The 18,145-nt window shown below is 40.6% G+C and overlaps 1 protein-coding gene across 9 annotated transcripts in view; it reads left to right on the top strand.

Annotated features, from left to right (window-relative positions):
* The window catches only part of ASPH (aspartate beta-hydroxylase), a 160,452-nt gene that overhangs the window by 119,988 nt on the left and 22,319 nt on the right, over nucleotides 1–18,145 (top strand). For 8 of the 9 annotated variants that reach the window (XM_074354912.1, XM_074354911.1, XM_074354917.1 and 5 more), the window contains 3 exons: nucleotides 4,768–4,866; nucleotides 6,904–6,993; nucleotides 11,205–11,342. In XM_074354912.1, the coding sequence (XP_074211013.1) occupies nucleotides 4,768–4,866; nucleotides 6,904–6,993; nucleotides 11,205–11,342 (327 nt within the window). The remainder of the gene's footprint in view (nucleotides 1–4,767; nucleotides 4,867–6,903; nucleotides 6,994–11,204; nucleotides 11,343–18,145) is intronic. The other variant, XM_074354914.1, reaches the window with a different exon arrangement.

Genomic DNA, 18,145 nt, shown 5'->3' with positions numbered 1-18,145 from the left:
AAACACAGTTACTTGCTGTTTTCTAATTTAGACCTTGGGGTCAGTGGTTTTCAAGCTGGTGCATTTTGCATCAGAATGCTGCTAGTCGGTAGAGGCAATATGACTCCTTCTCTTTGCAAAGTGCTGTGGAGTATAGTGATTTTCTGCTCAGTCTAAGGACTGGGTCACCCCCACAAATGGTGCTTTCCTCCCTTTATTGCTGTTGGTCCCGTGATCAAATTTCAGAGCGGTTGTCTTTTGACCTTTGTCCTAATTTTTAAATTTTCTGAGAGAGCGAGAATAAGACCTTTGCTGTTTATAGCATCTCTAATCCCTGTTCAGAGTGGATTGAGCTTCCAGTGTTGAAAATTTGTGCCACGTGCTAAAGTAACCTGTTACAGGTCATAAAACGAGTTCGTATGGGACACTGTATTTGCTAATAGCTAAGACAACACACTGAGTGCCCTGTCTCATCGTGTTATCTCAGTGATCACCTGGGAACATGTGAATGTACGAATTGTCAAACTGTATCAGACATACTTACTACTCTAACATTGTTGCAAGCCACAAAGGTGGAATTCTAGAATTTCTTCCTTCCTCCCCAAAATACCCTGATCAAGTGTCTACACGGTGCCAAGCACGTCAGAGGTCCGGGCAGGACCTGAGAGCTCCCTGGCTTCTTTCAGCCACTGTGGATTTGTCCTCCATCTTCTCCAAACCTGCCTTGAATGTAATATAATCGTTCTTTTTACTGGATGCTAAGTCTCAGCTATGTGAAGCATTTTACCTCATCTTGAAAAATAAAACTTACCTGCTGTGATTCATACATTCGAAATCATAATCTCACCGGAATGAGCGTAACAGGAGGCAGAGAATCTGAAACACAGCCGTATGAGACAACCGAGCGGGTTTCTTTTTGAAGAAGCATCAGTAGCCTGAGGACAGGTGTGGGGTTTGCCTTTTGTTTACTCCCTCCAGTGCTAGGTTGATAAGCCGTATCTAATAGATTCTCTTTCCTTAACCAAAGTTCATCCTGACAGGCTTATGTCCCAGCCGAAGATCATTGGCAGGAAACTGAGAGTGTGATTTTGTCTTTTTTTCATGTTGATTTTTATCTTTGAGGAAATTTTAAAAAATCATTGATAATTCCCTTTCTGGCTTTCTTGTTGTTTTGTTTTGTTTTTGCTGTTTTTAGTTTCAACAAAGACTGACTGAAGGTACCTTGGCCACATCCCTGTCTTTTGGAGGCTCTCCTGGGCGTCCCTCCATGTTAGTGACACTACCAGTTACGAGACATGCAGTCGAAAATTCAGCCTCTTCCTGATTCTGCCCCCCCCCCCCCACTCTTCAACGCATATCCGTTCTCTTAGTCAACGCATATTCATTGAAACCCACACACACTAGCTTGGGCAATGGTAGTTAAGGAAACAAACACAGTATGCCCTCATGGAGTTACAGTCTGGTACCAAATCACTAATTTCTATTATTTTTACCTCCTCAGTATCTTTCAAATCTCGTCCCTCTTTAACCCAGGAACTCATAGTGTGCCTTAAGTAGGGCAGACCCACCCCACACGGGCTTGCTCTCCTGGGACCTTCAGCAACACAAAGTGCAGATCTGACCAGCCCACCGTTGGCTTCAGCTCTTTAGTGGCTCCCACTGCCCACAGCCTTGGTCTTCAGACGTGTTCATTTGTGTCCCCTTGCGGTCAAAAATGTCCAAGCAAACACCCAGGATACGCATGCTTGTGTATTTATATATTATATCTGTGTGTATTTGTACCAATTTGCAATGTTCGTTGTAAAAGGTACACACTCTAAAATGGGTTTTAACGTGAAATGAAATTTTTCGAAGACTTTTAAAATTTCATTTAACTGCCAAAAATATGTTCACTCTGAAAATATTATAATTTAGTAATATCAATGTGCAGTACTATTTATGATTATATGAATTTTTTAGTCCTGGTAACACATCACACAGAGTTTGTCCTGGAACTGGAAATGTCATCTCTACCAGTTTGTTGCTGTCTATGCTGTGTGTGTGTGTGAACAGAGACAGAGAGAGAGAATCTGTGTAACATTTTAGTATTAATCCCAATTTGGGTTTCTTGGAAATCTTATAAAGCCTCTTGCCATTTTCTGAGGGTTTGTTGATTACAACTAGATAACACAGCCTGCGCATCCATTATGTAATGCATGTAAACTGTAGTAAGCACAGTAGGTGAGCATAAAGAATGAAGCGGGGGGGGGGGGGTGCAGCCCTGTCCATCACTCTGGGTCCTGATCCAGCCCACCCTCCCCTCACAATGGCAGGTGTGTGAGTGGGACGTGTGACTGTTCGCCATGCAGCTTAGAGGAGAGCCCTGGAGCGTCTGAATAGCAAATATTACATTTCAAAGACAATGCAAGTAGGGCACTTGTCATATCTTTCCACTCCCCAGAGGATTATCTGCACATGATACAAAACAGGGCCTTCCATGGTTTGCCTCCTGTCTGCTTCTCCAGTCTCATTCCCTTTGCTGTTTCTGACCCACTGTTCCTTTTTACTCACTTATCCTGTGCCTTGAATGCCTCGCTACAAAGTTCTCCATCTTCCTTTTCCCCAGTGAACTCCTATTCATCCTTAAATACCTTTCTGAACTTGCCCCTGCCATCCCCACCCTAGAGTGAGCTAGATGTCCTCTGTACCCACTGCATGCCTCGTGCCAATCACTGTGCTTACACTTAACCACACATTCTGTTGTCTGCTTGTGAGTCTGTCTCCCTCCCTTGACTCAGAGCTCCCTGAGAAGAGAGAGTAAATCTCATTTATGTTGATATGTCCAGAGCCTAGAAAAGTTCTGTGTGTTCTAAAATATCTAGTAAATTAATACATCAGCCAATGGCTTGAGCTGATGCCTGTGTCTACAGCAAACAGAAATGCCACCTGTGTCACTGCAGTCATTGTAATAATCCCTTCGTGATGAGTGAAGAACCGTGATCGGCCTCAGTGCAGTTCAGGACCAGAAGTATTTACTGGGCTTGCTCAGCATCTGGCTGTGGAAGGTATAGAAGAAGCAGAGTCTGCGCTTTCACAGGTCCCGCCGGGAAGGCGAGCCCGAGCCTGGCGGGCACCCAGCCCTGCAGTTAGCGCGGATTTCTCCGCGGCCCATCGTGTGCCGGGCACTGTTCTCAGCACTGGGGCTCAGCAGTGGGTGCAACAGACAAAATCTCCGTAGAGCTTACAACTCTGTGGGGGAAACCAAAATAAAATAAATCAGATGGTGATGAGTGCTACGAAGAAAAAGGAGTCAGTATAAAGAAGTTAGGAAGCGACAACGATGGGAGTGGAGGGTCTGTTTTATATCAGGTGATTGGGCAGAGGCTTCACTGAGATGGTGCTTTGCGCAAGGATTTCCTCAAGGTAAGGGAGTGGGCCACCTGGATGTCTGGGAGAAGAGGGTTGGAGGTAAAGGAGTACTGTGGGTGCAAAGGTCCTGGGGCAGGATTGCCTTTGACTTGCAATGCAACAGGAGGGAGTCCAGGGTGCCCTGGCTGGTGGGGGCAGGTAGCAGAGGAGACCAGAGGAGTAAGAGGCCCAGCCCAAGGGAGGTCTCGGAGGCTGTTCCTAGAATTTGGTCTTCCTGTCAGTGAAAGGAACCCATCTGGGTTTTGCGTAGAGGAGGGATGAGGTCTGACTTTGGACTTAGCAAGTCCATGCAGGACCCATGTGGAGAGTGGGTTACAGGAGAGTGGGGCTGGGGATGCAGGAGGCTCCTGGAAGAAGGCAGAGGAGAGATGAAGGACTTGGACCAGGTTGGCTGCAGTGGAGGAAGTGACAAGGGGTATGATTCAGAATATATTTTGAGTCTAGCACTGGCTGGGTTTGCAAATGGATGAGGGACAGGCACAGATACAAGACAGAAAATGCTAAAATATCGGTGGTGTGGACTGTGGACTCACCAAGGGTATGGGGTCCCTGCCTGGTGCACGTGCCCCGTCTGTGTAAAGATCCCACAATCCCCTTCCCTCCTCAGACTCAGGGATGAAGGGAAGCTCCAGGAATTCATCTTTTCTCTACACGCATTCAATTCAGACCTTCTTCACCTCTCACTTTTGTTCTGTAAATTAGTTTGTCTAAGCAGCTTCACAAGTTGAATGTTGTTGTTTGGATTTCTCACTGCTCATTTAATTTAGAGGCATTTTGCATAATTAATCTTTACTCATAATCAATGCATAAGATAATAAACAATATTAACCTAGGTTTTATCACAGAATGTTGGATTTGCTCACCACTTCATCCTCAGTCCTTAAAATGGTCTGGGTTTTCAAGAAATTTATGCTGGATGAATGGATCATGATATGTTTTGAATGCTTATCTAAATTTTCTCATAACTAAGGCAATATATGAAGCATGTATGTGAATCGATGTCTAATAACCATTCAGAGTTGACCTTAAGCATAGATAATGTAAAGCCGTTTTTCTTTATCACTGAAAAAAATTGAGGTCATAAAATTGATGGAGATTTTGCTGATTTGCGTTGTTAAAGCAACGCTTTCATGGTCATTGCCTTGTCATTCATTTCTTCATTCTAGGAAAACTAGTGTGTAGAAGTGGAAACTTTTTGAGTTGAGGGGAAATGGGGCCATTTAAGGCAAATGAATTGCAATGAGACAAAACTCTATAGCCTTTTAAGCTGTAACATCATAATCCAGTCCAAATACAGCAAAGTTAATTAAGATGTGTTTTGACAGTCATTTGTTGAATTCAGAGTCCACCACAATAGCTTTTTGTTTTCTTTGAGTTTAGGTTCTGAATGTGACGCCCAATGACGGTTTTGCTAAAGTGCATTATGGCTTTATCCTCAAGGCGCAGAACAAGATGGCGGAGAGCATCCCCTACCTAAAGGTCACTCCCTCCCTTCCTGTCTTTTCCTCTTCCAATCCCTTTGAGTCATTTGGACACTCTTGACTATGTGTTGGAGATTGATTGGCTGGCATTGCTGTCTTTTTAGCAACCAGAATGTATACCCTCTGAACATGACATTCATAGGCAGTGTGGACCTTCAGCATAATGAGACTGTCAGATGTAGATGGAAACTATGTGATTAGAGACTATTTGAAAAAGCTTTTATGAAGAGAGTCCTAAAACTGCAATTGTTATTGGTTGATCAAATACTTTAAAATATGTCCAGTGCATTAGTTCCTTTTACATTTCAATAATACATCAAAATTACTTTGAACAGGGTTCATGGTAACCTATACAAAGTGAGGTAACAAATGCAGACTGAATAGGCCAAATCCCCAAGAGCCTCATACCTTGAAACACTCAGATTAAAATATGCCGTCATTTTTTTTCTCACAAATCTAGTTGAATCCTCATTGGTTCACCAGAATCACATTTGGTCTAGCTCAGGGCTGTCCAACAGAACTTTCTGCCACAATGGAAATGTTCTTTATTTGTACTCTCTAATATGGTAACAAGTGACTACTGAGCATCTAAAATGTGGCTAGTGTGTCTGAGGAACTGAATTTTTAATTTTAATTTTCATTAATTTGAATTTAAATAGTAACATTTGCTAGTAGCTACCCTATCATTTGCTTGAATACCTGTGAAACTTTAAGTTGCACTTCTATAATCCACTTTTGTGATCTCTTTCTTTCACAAGACTTCAATCAGGGATCCCGAATAGTGACCTACTGATTGCAGATTGCTTGCAAGTTCTATCCAGCCAACATAATTCTCTTAGTTGAGCATCTGAATATTTTGTATAAAAAGGAAGATTTTTCGTTTCTCTGGGAAGGTGATATCTGGACCACATCCCAGCACAGAAGCTGAACAGTGGTGTCCCCTTGAGGTGGGCGTGTACCGCTCAGTCTGTCATGGCTGTCACTGGGCCTCTGCAACCTTCACGTTCCCTCCCACGACCCTGTGGGCACGTGGGTGTCTCTGATTTGAAGTGTTTCTCTTAGACTTCCTTTGACATAATAAAAAAAGGCCTAATTGTACTGTCCTGGCTCAGAGATGAGGACGCAGAGGGAGGAGCTGGTTAGCTAATGAGCAAGGACATTTATGTGAGCGTCTGTCAGTCAAGAGCCAGGACCACAGCTCTCCTCTCCCGGGTGATGCTTCTGTTCCTCGCCGCTGTTTTCCAACCTCATGCAAATAAAATTTCTCCCGAGTAAAAGATAATGGGCTTCTTGCAAAGAGGCCTCAAAGATGCAGATTCTGAGACGTTTAAATATGTCTTATCTTTGTCCTTCTTTTACTTTCCTAAATTCATTCACTTGCTTTAGTATTTTCTCTCTTCTTTTTGTTCTTACAGAAACTTAAATTTCAGTTCTTCTGTGGGTGCTGGGGATTGAAATCAGCTAAGTGTTTTAGAATAGAAGTTGTTTAATAACAATTATAGTTTCAAAGATTCCAACTGGCTTTACTCCTGTTGTATGTTCTGTAAAAGATTGCACTGAAAAGTGAAGACACATTTGTTTTGAGTGGGGAAAAAAAACATTACTTGCAGTTGGGTCTCTATCATTTCAAACCTCTATGAGCAACTAAACATTCTGGTTCAGGGATAAAAAAGCCTCTAGATAACATATGGTCAGATTTGGAGAGTAGAACAAATGTGATAGAAACCCGGCCAAAGAAATTGTCTGGGATATTGAAATGTGACTGCTCTCACAGAGACAATCCACAAAGCATCAGACTAATTTTATGGGCTATTCCACTGTTAATGGATGATGAATGTATTTTTAAATTTAACTTTATTACACCTTTTTGGTTTTGCATTGTAAATGTTGACCAGTAACCTAATTACCAAACTTTAATATTGAGATGGATTTTCTGGTTCTTAGATTTTAGTATGGTAAATGAAGATTAACTAAATCAATGAATTAAATCTGATATTTAATTCTTTGGTAAACACTAACACTGTCCTTCCTGCAGGAAGGAATAGAATCCGGGCATCCTGGCACTGACGACGGGAGATTCTATTTCCACCTGGGGGATGCCATGCAAAGAGTTGGGAACAAAGAGGTAAGGAGTTGGTGAGGCTTCTGTTTTCTTTAACAGAAGACAGAGGAGCAGGGAAATTATTCCTATGAGAAAGTTACAATTAAAAAAATATTTTGAGCATAAACTTTTGAAGGTGGTGATTTAAACTTTTTTAAATAACCCAGCTATTCCTGCTGAATCCTATAAAGAATTTTTGGGATTTGACTTTTATAATTTCATTCAAGAAAGTATGTGAATAATCATAAGAGCAGCCTCATATGTATGTATGTGTGTGTGTGTGTGTGTGTCTATATGTATCCGTGTGTGTGTGTGTGTGTGTGCACGCTTCTGGGTATATATCTGTGTGTGTAGCTGTGTGTGTGTTGCCTTGAAAAAATTATTTTTTAAATTATGAAATGAAGAACTGTCTTTGAAGCTGTTTAAATATTTTAAAAATATTTTAACCGTTTACCTCGATTTATTTTTATTTGATTTTGGAATTTAAACAGTAGTTATTTTTTTAGAATGAAGTCTTCACTCAACTGTTTCCTAAGCACACTGAACCCAGTGGTTAATTAATTGTGTCATTTAACTTCTGCAGTATTTAATGCCAAGTTTAAGATGAACTCCTGGAGCTATGGTACTGACAGAAAATATAGCAGCTAAAACATGTCACGTTTTTCTTTGTGATTCCTTTTTTTCTGAATACAGTGTCCGTTTCTTTAAACATGATCTTGATCGTTAATCATGACATTATGCCCTGTAAATTCCCAAACGGTCATCATCCACCGTGGTTCATATAATGTTCCTGGGCCCATCCTCACCATCACACGACTCTAGGCTGTGCTCTCCTTAGAGTCAGGGATCAAAGGCTGAAGTGTGACCCTGGACCTTTGTAACCAGGCATCCCATATACGTAATAAAGTGACATGGAAGGATAACGTAGCTTCAGGTTTCCAAAATTCATAACATGGGACCATTTGGACAACTGAGGGTTCATTGGAGGAAGGGGTTTTGTGATGGAGTAATTGTCAGTCAGAGACACAAATCAATCTGGGGTAACAGAAATTTGGATAATTGACACTGTGTTCTTTCTGCATTTCCATGTATCTGTACCTTTCTCCTCTGACCTACCAGTCAGTCTGCTGGAATAGAATGAGAAATGAGAGGCGACGAGAAAGAAAGGAGAAGAAATTGCTGATTAGTAGTCACTTTTGTGTTCATCCTCTTAGATGTAAATACCCGGAGCCTCCTTTGAACGATTGGGATGAGAAGGATTTTGCTCCAGCATCCAACACTGGATGGATGTTCATATCTGGTTGCTGTAAATGTAATTGTCACTAATTAATTTACCTTTGAACATCTCAAGGTCCAGGGCAAAGACAGATAAAAGAAGTCTATGATTTATTCTCGCATCTTAGATGAAAACAGCCCTTTCTTCAAGGGCAAAGAACTCACTACTAAACACTTGTTAAGGGCTTGGGATTTGAACCTATGGGATTGTTCTATCAGTTTAATTGTCATTCATATGCAAAGAACAGCACAGTTCTTGAATTTAAAAAGCTCACAAAGATTCATTCTTCCAGGAGACACAAGCCTATAGAAACATATATTCTCCATAATGGGTGTTGCATCTGAATTAACTCTCGAGCTCTGAGTTTGCACACAGGGAAGCAAACATGCTTCACATTCTTAAGCATGGAGCTCACAGTGCAAAATAGAGATAAAGTCCTCTTTCCAAGCGGAGGCACCCATGATGCTTCCAGGCCAGTTGCAGCCACCTGTTGTCATCACATGTGTGAGTCCCATGCCCTGCCGTGCGCCAGGCAGGGCAGGCTGGGCTGGAGCCACAGACCACAGACCCCACATGCGGCCCAGGCTTTTCTGAGTTAGAGTCTCTGCATGTACTATTTCCACGTAGTGAGTGTGTGTGTGTGTGTGTGTCTGTGTGTGTAAACTATACCTGGCAACAATTTGAAGTAGAGTCGACATTGACATAGAGCACATTCCACAAGATGCCCAGATGTGCTTTCCATCTCTTTTAGTTTTCCTGATGAGAAATATAAAAAGGAAATAGTAAGGAGAACATTTTCAGAGGATTCTAGCACCTTGATCACTGATTTTCTAGCAGCTTTTATTATAAGGTAGTTTAGATGTTAGAAAAAAAAAAGCAACCTGGTTGAATTCACTGGGTGAACTATGCAATTGATGATGTCATTGAAGGTGATTTTTTTTAATTCCTAAGTATCACTTCACAGTTTTGTTTCTCTCAAAGTTAAAAGGCAGAGGAGTATAAAATCAAGGGTCCTGTTTGATGCACTAAGACAACCATGGAAAGTCAGGAGAAATTTTATAGACAGTTTAAACATGCCACTGTGAGCAAAGTCTCTTCCCAGGCATCCAGCATGGTGAGTGTTAAGGCCAGGACTGAAATTTAAGATACCTAATTCCTGAACTAGGCTTATGAAGTTTGCTATCATAGGTACGCATAACTGTAATACAATATAATGTAATTCATATAAAATGTGAGGTTTTCCTGTAATAATTTCTTTCTCTATTCTAACAATATGCCTAGTCCTTAAAATGAGTTGCTGATGATTCAAAAATTAATGGACTATAAGTTTCCAAAAATCATCTGTTGTAGTTAATGTTGTTCACTTTAACACTGACAAGTATGGGAAATAAAATCCTAAATTTAAGTTGGACAAAAATAACTAAAATCGTCAAATTAATTTCAATGGTAAAATGTTATAGTTTTTAAATCAGACAACCATGAGCCATTTTAGGTTTCTGGTTTTTAAAGATACTGCTTTATGGCTACCACTTACATGTATTTTAAGGAAAATGTGTAAGAGTGATTAGCATGTACGTTCTAATTTGAGCTATTATTGAGGAAGATAAATAAGATCACTTTTGTCTTTTTTTTTTTAATGATACAAAGATGGAAGGAGAGTGAAATAGGTTTCCAGGTGCCCTGGGTTATAGTTCGACATACTCAGTCTTTCTCGATCTCAGTTCCAGAATTTGTCAAATGGAGACATTTGGGGTTATTGGAAAGATCAAATGAAATACCACGAGCTAAATCACATAGTAGCCTGAAGAGTGTTGCTGAACATGGGAGTGGTTCTGCTCTCACACTTAAATTTTCTAACGAAGGAAATTTTGATATGTGACTTTTAAAAGTTATTATTTCTTACATCTAAAGTCTGTCTGGGGATTTATGAAGATACTTGTCTTGAATATCTTCTTAATCTGCTCCATGTTAAATGCCTGATTTCACTGATCAAAATGTGTGTTTGAAACCACTCTCCAAAAGTACGCATCAGATCAGAGTTTAAATAATGGAGGGGATACTATTATGCACCCTCCTGGAATCATCTTTTATTCTGAAGACAGTGGGGCATGCACGGTGCAGGAGACATGTGGGGAGGGCCACCAGGAGAGCATATGGTTGGGGTGTCACTTGAAGGGGACATATGGAACAGCATACTCTGCAGCCATCTGTCCCTGGAAAGGGTAGGTAGTTTTCTCAGAGGCAAGTTGTATCAAGTTACAGCTAGCCTGTAGCCACAAATGTTAGCCCTTATGGCAGAAAAAAAAATACTAGGAACAAAAATTCCCTTCTCCCAAATCGAATGTGGGCTGTCACTCGATGTATTGGCAACTGCGAACAGTCTTTCCTTCCTGTCTACTTATTTAATGGGGGATTTCCACTCTGTTACCTTGGGGAAACCTTCTTCATGTGGACATGGGAAGACAGCAAGATATTATTTGTATACTTGTGGACAGAAGTTACTCTGCATTTTAGCATTCTAATTCAGGAAGTGCAGATATCTGTGAAGAAAGTATTAAAATCATAATCATTTCCTTTTAAAGGAAACATAGAAATAGTATTTAGAAATGAAAACTAAAATATAAACATCGTCCCCTTTAGTGTCTTAAATGTATCCACCCAGCAAGGGTCTAGACGCTGCTGGACACCCTGGGAGAGAGTGTATGCAGTGTTGAGTCCTGTGTTAAAAAAAGCTTACAGCCTAGGAGTGAAAATAAAATACACACATTTATTTAAAAGAATATGTCATAATTAGAAGCCCAATCAACTAATAGTATTTATGTCAGTGTAACAGATTTGGGCCCTTGACTAGCAAGCTCTTTTTTTCACGTCACAAAGTCATACCTTATTTTTAGTGACTTTAATTGTAAAATTAGTAAAAATGTTTCATTTGGAGTTCAACCTTTCTGAATTCTTCCAGGCATATAAGTGGTATGAGCTTGGGCACAAGAGGGGCCACTTCGCATCTGTCTGGCAGCGCTCACTCTACAACGTGCGTGGACTGAGAGCCCAGCCTTGGTGGACCCCGAACGAAACGGGCTACACGGAGTTAGTGAAGGTGAGTGTTCATATTGCACCCACCCCGCATCCTTGCCTGTTTCCTCCTCAGAATTCAGAGAATGCTTCTCATGCAGAGGAGTGTCAGGGAGGAAACAGACTTTATTTCCAGGGACATTTGCAAAAAATATTGCAAAAAGAATCTTTTCATTCCATGAGCCAAGAGTTCAGATTAGGTGGTGAATAAAGGAATTTTTAAAAAAATTTTTTACTGAAGTGTAGTTGATTCACAATGTTAGGTTCAGGTGTACAGCAAAGTGCTTCAGTTGAATGTAGACATACATGCATGTATTTTCTTTTCAGATTCTTTTCCATTATATGTTATTACAAGAAATTGAATATAGTTCCCTGTGCTCTACAGTAGGTCCTTGTTGTTTATCTATTTTATATATAGTAATGTGTATCTGTTAATCCCAAACTCCTGATTTATCCCCACCCCCCTGCCCTTTCCCCTTTGGTAACCATAGTTTGTTTTCTATGTCCCTGAGTCTGTTTTTGGTTTGTAAATAAAATCTGTATAATTTTTTTTTAGATTACACATATAAGTGATATTATATGATAGTTGTCTTTCTCTATCTGACTTACTTCACTTAATAATCTCTACGTCCATCCATGTTGCTGCATATGGCATTATTTCCTTCTTTTTTATGGCTGAGTAATATTCCATATATTACTATAATATTGCATATATATATATATATATAATCTCACATCTTCTTTATCCAGTCATCTCTTGATGGGCCTTTAGGTTGTTTCATTCGAAAGATAAAATAATGCCATTTGCAGCAACATGGGTGGACCTAGAGATTATCATACTAAGTGAAGAAAGGAATTAGTTGAAGACCAGTTCTCAAATATCTTGGCTTGAGGACCCCTTTACACACTTAAAACTTATTGAACACCCCAATGACTTTTCTTGTGTGTGTGTATTGGGGGTGAGGAGGCGGAATTATATTTATCCATATAATTTTTAGAAATTAAAACTGAAAGAAAATTTTATCTTTTTTAGGAATTCTTTGAAAATGAAATAGTAATAATAATTCCATTCCATGTAAATAGAAATAACTTTAAAAAATAATTCCATTTTCAAAACAAAAAAGTGAAGTGAGGAGATAGGAATTGTTTTCTATTTTTACAAATCTCTTTGATGTCTGGCCTAATGGAAGACGGGAGGGTTCTCACCACGACATCACACATGCACCCATCAGACATGGAAAACATACGTTCCTACAAAAATCCATACCTGAACGTTCCTAGTAGCACTTTTCATAATAGCAGGAAAGTGGAACTAACCCAGATGCCCATCTAAAAGATAAATGAAGGAAGAGACAAAGTGTGATCTACCTTCACAATGGCAATAAAAAAGAAGATGTACTGAGATACAGGGTACAATGTATACACATGTTATGTGGTCCCGTCTATGTGAACAGTCCAGATGGGCAAATCAACAGAGGGAGAAAGTAGAGTGGGGACAGCCAGGGCCTGAGGAGAGGGGCTGAGGATGAGTGACTGTTCATGCATAAGGAGCTACTTTCTGGTGTGATGAAAGTGTTCTAAAATTAGATAGTGTTGATGGTTTCACAATTGTGTAAATCTACTAAAAACCACTGAACCGTGAAAAGTTAGTTGAGCAGTTTTTGTGGTATGTGAGTTACGTCTCGATAAATCAGTTAAAAATGAGAAACTGTGATATATACATTGTATGTTCAAATATGTTAAAAAAAAAAATAAACAGATTTCCAGGGGTTGATGAAGAACACCTAACTGAACCAGGCAGTACAGCGAAGTTTAGAGCAGCAACTCCACAGCCATGTTGCTTGGTTTTGTGTGTTTGTTTTGTTTTGTTCTGTTTTTTGATTGAAGTATAGTATATTAGTCTCTGCCCAGGGACCCCTGTTGTTACATGATGTATGGTTTCCTGCATTTGGCCTGCATCCCCCTTTCTCTGCTCTTATCTCAATATCTGCCTGCTCTAACACATCCATGTTGCTGCAAATGGCAGAATTTCATTCTTCTTATGGCTGAGTAATATTCCACTATATATCTATATCTATATCTATATTTATGTATATGTCTATATCTCACATTTTCTTTATCCATCCTTCTGTAGATGGCAATACAGTGAAGCACTTTTGAGCATCAGCTCCAAAGCCACATTCCCTGTTTCTGATTTTTCGGCCCTGCCCCTTACTGGTTCTGTGACGCTGAGCAGCACTTCCTCATGTTTCCATCCATTCCATTATCTGCAAAGTGCCTGTGGAGATGGCCCTTGTTCCATAGCTGTTTATTTAATAAGTAAAGAGGAAGTCTCAATAAACATTAGTTATTATTATGATTTATAATTTTAATTTATGCATTACTTATTTTCCTAGGAAAATACTTCCTAGTTTCTAAAAAATAAGTTGGAAAGCCAATTTTAAATTTTATGTGTTATCAAAATAACATCACAGCTATCATGTTTCAAATGCCTCCTGTCTGCAATCAGTGTGCTGAGCACTTTTGTATATAATACTCTTCATCTTTACAACAACGCTTCACAATTGGTATGATTGTACCCACTTCTGTTTGAGTAAGTGAGGATGAGAGAAATTAAGAAATTTGCCCAAGGTCCCATCTTTAATGGGTCAGGTCTGGGATTTGAACTGAACTCTCCTTGTCCTCAGAGTCCATACCCTCACTGGTACCCCATTGCACCCTCAAAGGTCCTGAGGTCTGCTCTGATATCTCATGCTCCCTTTTTGCCAGTTTATTGCAGAATTCTCCCTCTCTGAGCTTCTTGATTTCAACTCTGCCTGTCTTAAGTTCTGCTTCCTTGAAGAAGACAAGCAAGGCCTGGGTGTTCATCACAGGGTCCCCCGCAGCGTAGAATCTCGGAATCTTGATTTTGTATACATTATGACTTTCAAAAAATTGAAAAAAGTAACTTCAAGGTGTCCATTTGCCAGTGATGACAGCGACAAGAGCCTGCTGTGCAGGGAACCCGGGGCCCAGGACCACTTAGTCAACACACACTTGCATGTCAAGATTTTCTTCCATTTTCAAATTACAGATTTGAATATGATGGATTTTAGATCACCACTCACGCATTGATATTTTAAAATGGAAACCTTCTAGAGGGGGTGGCTGCCACGTTTGGCTAAAATCCTTTTAGAACAATTACCCAGATCCTGGCCCTTACGTAACGATTAACCACCACAGATCGCACGTTTTCATTCAGATTGTTCTCAGTGCGTGTTCCAGTGAGCTGCAGAGTGCAGCTTTCTTGAAGGCAGGGGACAAAGTTCAGTCAAATGTATCAGCTCTGTTTTCTCATCTTGTTGAATTGCCACTGCTCGCCTTAGTGTGTAGCTTGCAATCCGGCAGTGCTGTGCCCTGGGGGTGTTAAAAAGCCTGTGCAACTTGATGGGAAAAAAAAAATGTAGAGAAAACTATCCCAGTAGAGTTTTTTCTTTTAGGCATATTTTCCTTGAAACCAAGTAAATTTTTTGCCCAAATAACAAGTATGAAAACCCTCTGCGCCTTGAGGGTATTTAACATAGAAATTGATAATTTGATAAATTAACAAAGATGAATTAAAATCTTCGCTAGGTTATAAATAGAAAAGGGAAGAGAAATCTCTTCAAGTGAGAGAAAAGCCATCGTTATCCTTAAGACTTTTGCTCTTTTTTTTTTTTTTTTTTTTTTGAGATCTTCTTTTTGATCCGAATGATTCCATGGCTAATTGAGATGTAAACACGCACACATTGGAACCACTGAAGAGTCACTGAGGACCCACAACAGCCAATAGGAGCTGAAGTCCACAGTTCCAAATCACTCTTTTCTATTTTTTTTTCCCCTGCTGCCTCCCTTTGGTCACTGGGAAAAAGGGAAGCCCCTTCATCCTTTTTTGGAGTTTTCCAAAGCAGCTGCTGTAATATAAACATATAGCTTCGCAGCTGAGCTTTCCTTCCTCGTATTGTATTTTTCTTACAGCTGGAGGAGTGCCCAGTGATACTAGCCAGTGATCGGACCTGGTGCATGAGAATGATTGATGAGAACGATACTCTCTCTGGCATTGTCCCTCAGTCTGTGGCTTTTATTCATTAAGAAACCCATTGCATACGAATAATGTCACCCTGACAAAAATAAGATTTATCCAGGAATACATTTGTGGTTGAACATTTATATCTGTGTGGTTAAATATTTGAATGTTTTCACTGAACTGCTTTTGAAACCACTGGATTGAGACAGAAGCAAAAATGTCAGATTCGCAGTGGAATTAAGCTGCAAATTAAGAGGATTATCGATGTTATAGAAAAAGTATCAGAGTGTAAAGAAGAGCTGAAAGCAGGTTCTTGAGATTAACGTAATAGTTTATAATCCTATTTTTCTAAATCAGACTTGCGACTTTGGGATCCCAGTGATGCTTTCACTAAAAATGACAACAAAATGACCACGGGGGTCCAGAGAAGTTACAGAATGTCATGGTTCTGTGATTTGAACATGAACTTTAGAAGCAGATTAGTTTTGCTCTCGGCTCTGACGCCTTGGGAGAGTCATTCCCCTATCTAAGCCTCCCTTTCTTTCTCTCCAAATTCAAAATAATTGCCTCAGTTCCTCCTCTCCGGCAAGGCGCGAAAACACAACACAACAAAAGCCCACCTTTGTGGATGTTCCTGCCCTCACTCAGAGTCCACGCTCTGCTAGGGTCACAGTGTGGAATCTGATGCCGGTTATAGCCACATATCAAAAGGATGAAATATTTGAAAGGCTTTGAATTGTTTCAGAGTAAAAAGTCATTTTCTTTTTCGAAGCAAAATTGATCAGTTTTCAGCATTGGTCTGTTTGAAAAAAGAAAAAAAAGCCTAAAAATTGGCTTTATCTCTGACCGTCCTGGGGAGCTTGCGGTACAGTGTCTGACTTACCGCACAGCGCACTACGTTGCAGGATGTGCCTGGAGGTGGGTACACCGTTGCAGTTCCAAAATCTTTAATCAATGACGTCATGATATATATCTTAATATACACACACTCTGAGGGATGTGTTAAATATGCATATGTGCATACACATTATAGATCATTTGCTTATAAGTTATCAAGTGGTTTATTTTATATGTAAACGGAAGGTGTCTCTGTCAGACTTTCAACCCCTTGAGATTAAGGACTCTGGGGTTTTTACTTTCTCAGGACATAGCCCAGTGCGCTGTGTTCCGGCGTCCCTGCCAGTCTGGGCTGGAGCACAAGGAATGTGAGTCTCCTTTGCTGTCCGAGTCCTTGAAGCTCTCTGCCTGGATATTTCTCCTAGCAACCTGGACTATCCTCCTTCCTTTGTCCTAAGAGAAGCAGCCCTTTTTCTCCCACTCTTCAGAAAGAGCAAAACCCAGCTGTCCAAGACTCTTCTCTTGCCCTGTGCTATGTACTACAGGAAATCCTTTCCTTCCAGGAAGGATAATGAGGGACTGAAGATACGAGGGAACAACGAACATTTATAAAAATGGAGCCTTGACCCACAGCCTGCAGCAGCCTGCCTGGGAAACCAAGCCCTTTTCTACAATAAATAACCCAGGAAGCAGCCTGCTGTAGACCAGACTCGCAGGAAGCCAGATTGCTGTCTCCAGTGGTGATTCAGGAAGCTGAACCATCACTTCTGTAACATTCTGCCCCCAATGGCCGGGGCTTGATTAGTCACTGACAGCTTCCCTAATGTGTGTCCCTGCTTCCAACTTAGGACCAACTGAAAGGCAGATATGCTCCCCTGACCAGTCCTAGAAGACCTGGCTTCTAAGCAGACTGCCTACAGCTTCCCCAGTTCAACAGCCTCCAGTCAGGGCCCCCTTGAAGCCTCCCCTGTTTTCGCTGTCCCACTTCTTTGCCAGAACGCAGGTGATGGTGGCAGCTCCCTTGCTAGAGCGGGCTCTGAACACACAGTCCTTGTTCTTCTCGTTTGGCTGGTCTTTGTTTATCTCCACAATAAGAAATGTCAGATGATTTCCTTTATCTTTATATTCAAACTTGAAAAAAACAAGTGATCTGATTACCATGCAGTAGGACCAGCAAGAGATTGCTCTTTCTATGCGACTCATTTCCCCAGAGATTTTATTAAAATTGGTTTAGCTGTGAGAGCATTGCACTCTCTGTGGTGTTTGCTCTGGTTTCATAACTTCAGCTCAGCACTCCGGGGGCTTCCCCCACCGACCCTGGTGTGTTCTTTCTAAGGCAGAGGACGCCACTGCCCACGACTTCTCTTCACGCTGTGAAGTATAGGCATGTTTTGGCCAAGATTTAAGTAAACTGACTTTCTCTCCAGAAAATCAAATCTGAAATCCTAGAGTATAACAAGCACGTTCTTAGACAATTAGGTAAAATTTGATACACATTTTATTAATGCACCATTGTTATCCATTCATTCTGACTCCAATGTAATGCATAAAATTGGCCTAGAATAATCTTTGATCACATGTCTTTCTCTTAATTTAGAATCAGAACCTTTCAAAGTACATACACATCTCTGGGACTCCTCAATTGCCCAAGTCTGTGTTTTCTCAATTCCCTTTTACCTAACAGCTAATCACACACTGTTCTTACCTAATCTCGCTCATGTTCCTCTGAGCTCTGCCAGTTCTTGTATGATGTTATGGCTACATGTTAAAACCATAACTCTTTCTGACTTTCTCCATGACTGTGTTTTCCATGTTCTGCTGCTGTAGATTTACCTGATTTCCAATCCCCTTCCATCTGCTCTTTGCTTTCTTATCTGGATCTAGTTCTAACCTGAGTCTGTATTAGCGTTGTGGGTTAATCGTGTTCCCTCAAAAATTGTGTATTG

This window comes from Camelus bactrianus, chromosome 29 (assembly GCF_048773025.1).
Source record: "Camelus bactrianus isolate YW-2024 breed Bactrian camel chromosome 29, ASM4877302v1, whole genome shotgun sequence".
NCBI lineage: Eukaryota > Metazoa > Chordata > Mammalia > Artiodactyla > Camelidae > Camelus > Camelus bactrianus.
The sequence above is the reverse complement of the archived record's forward strand: the minus strand, read 5'-3'. Positions and strand labels throughout refer to the sequence as shown.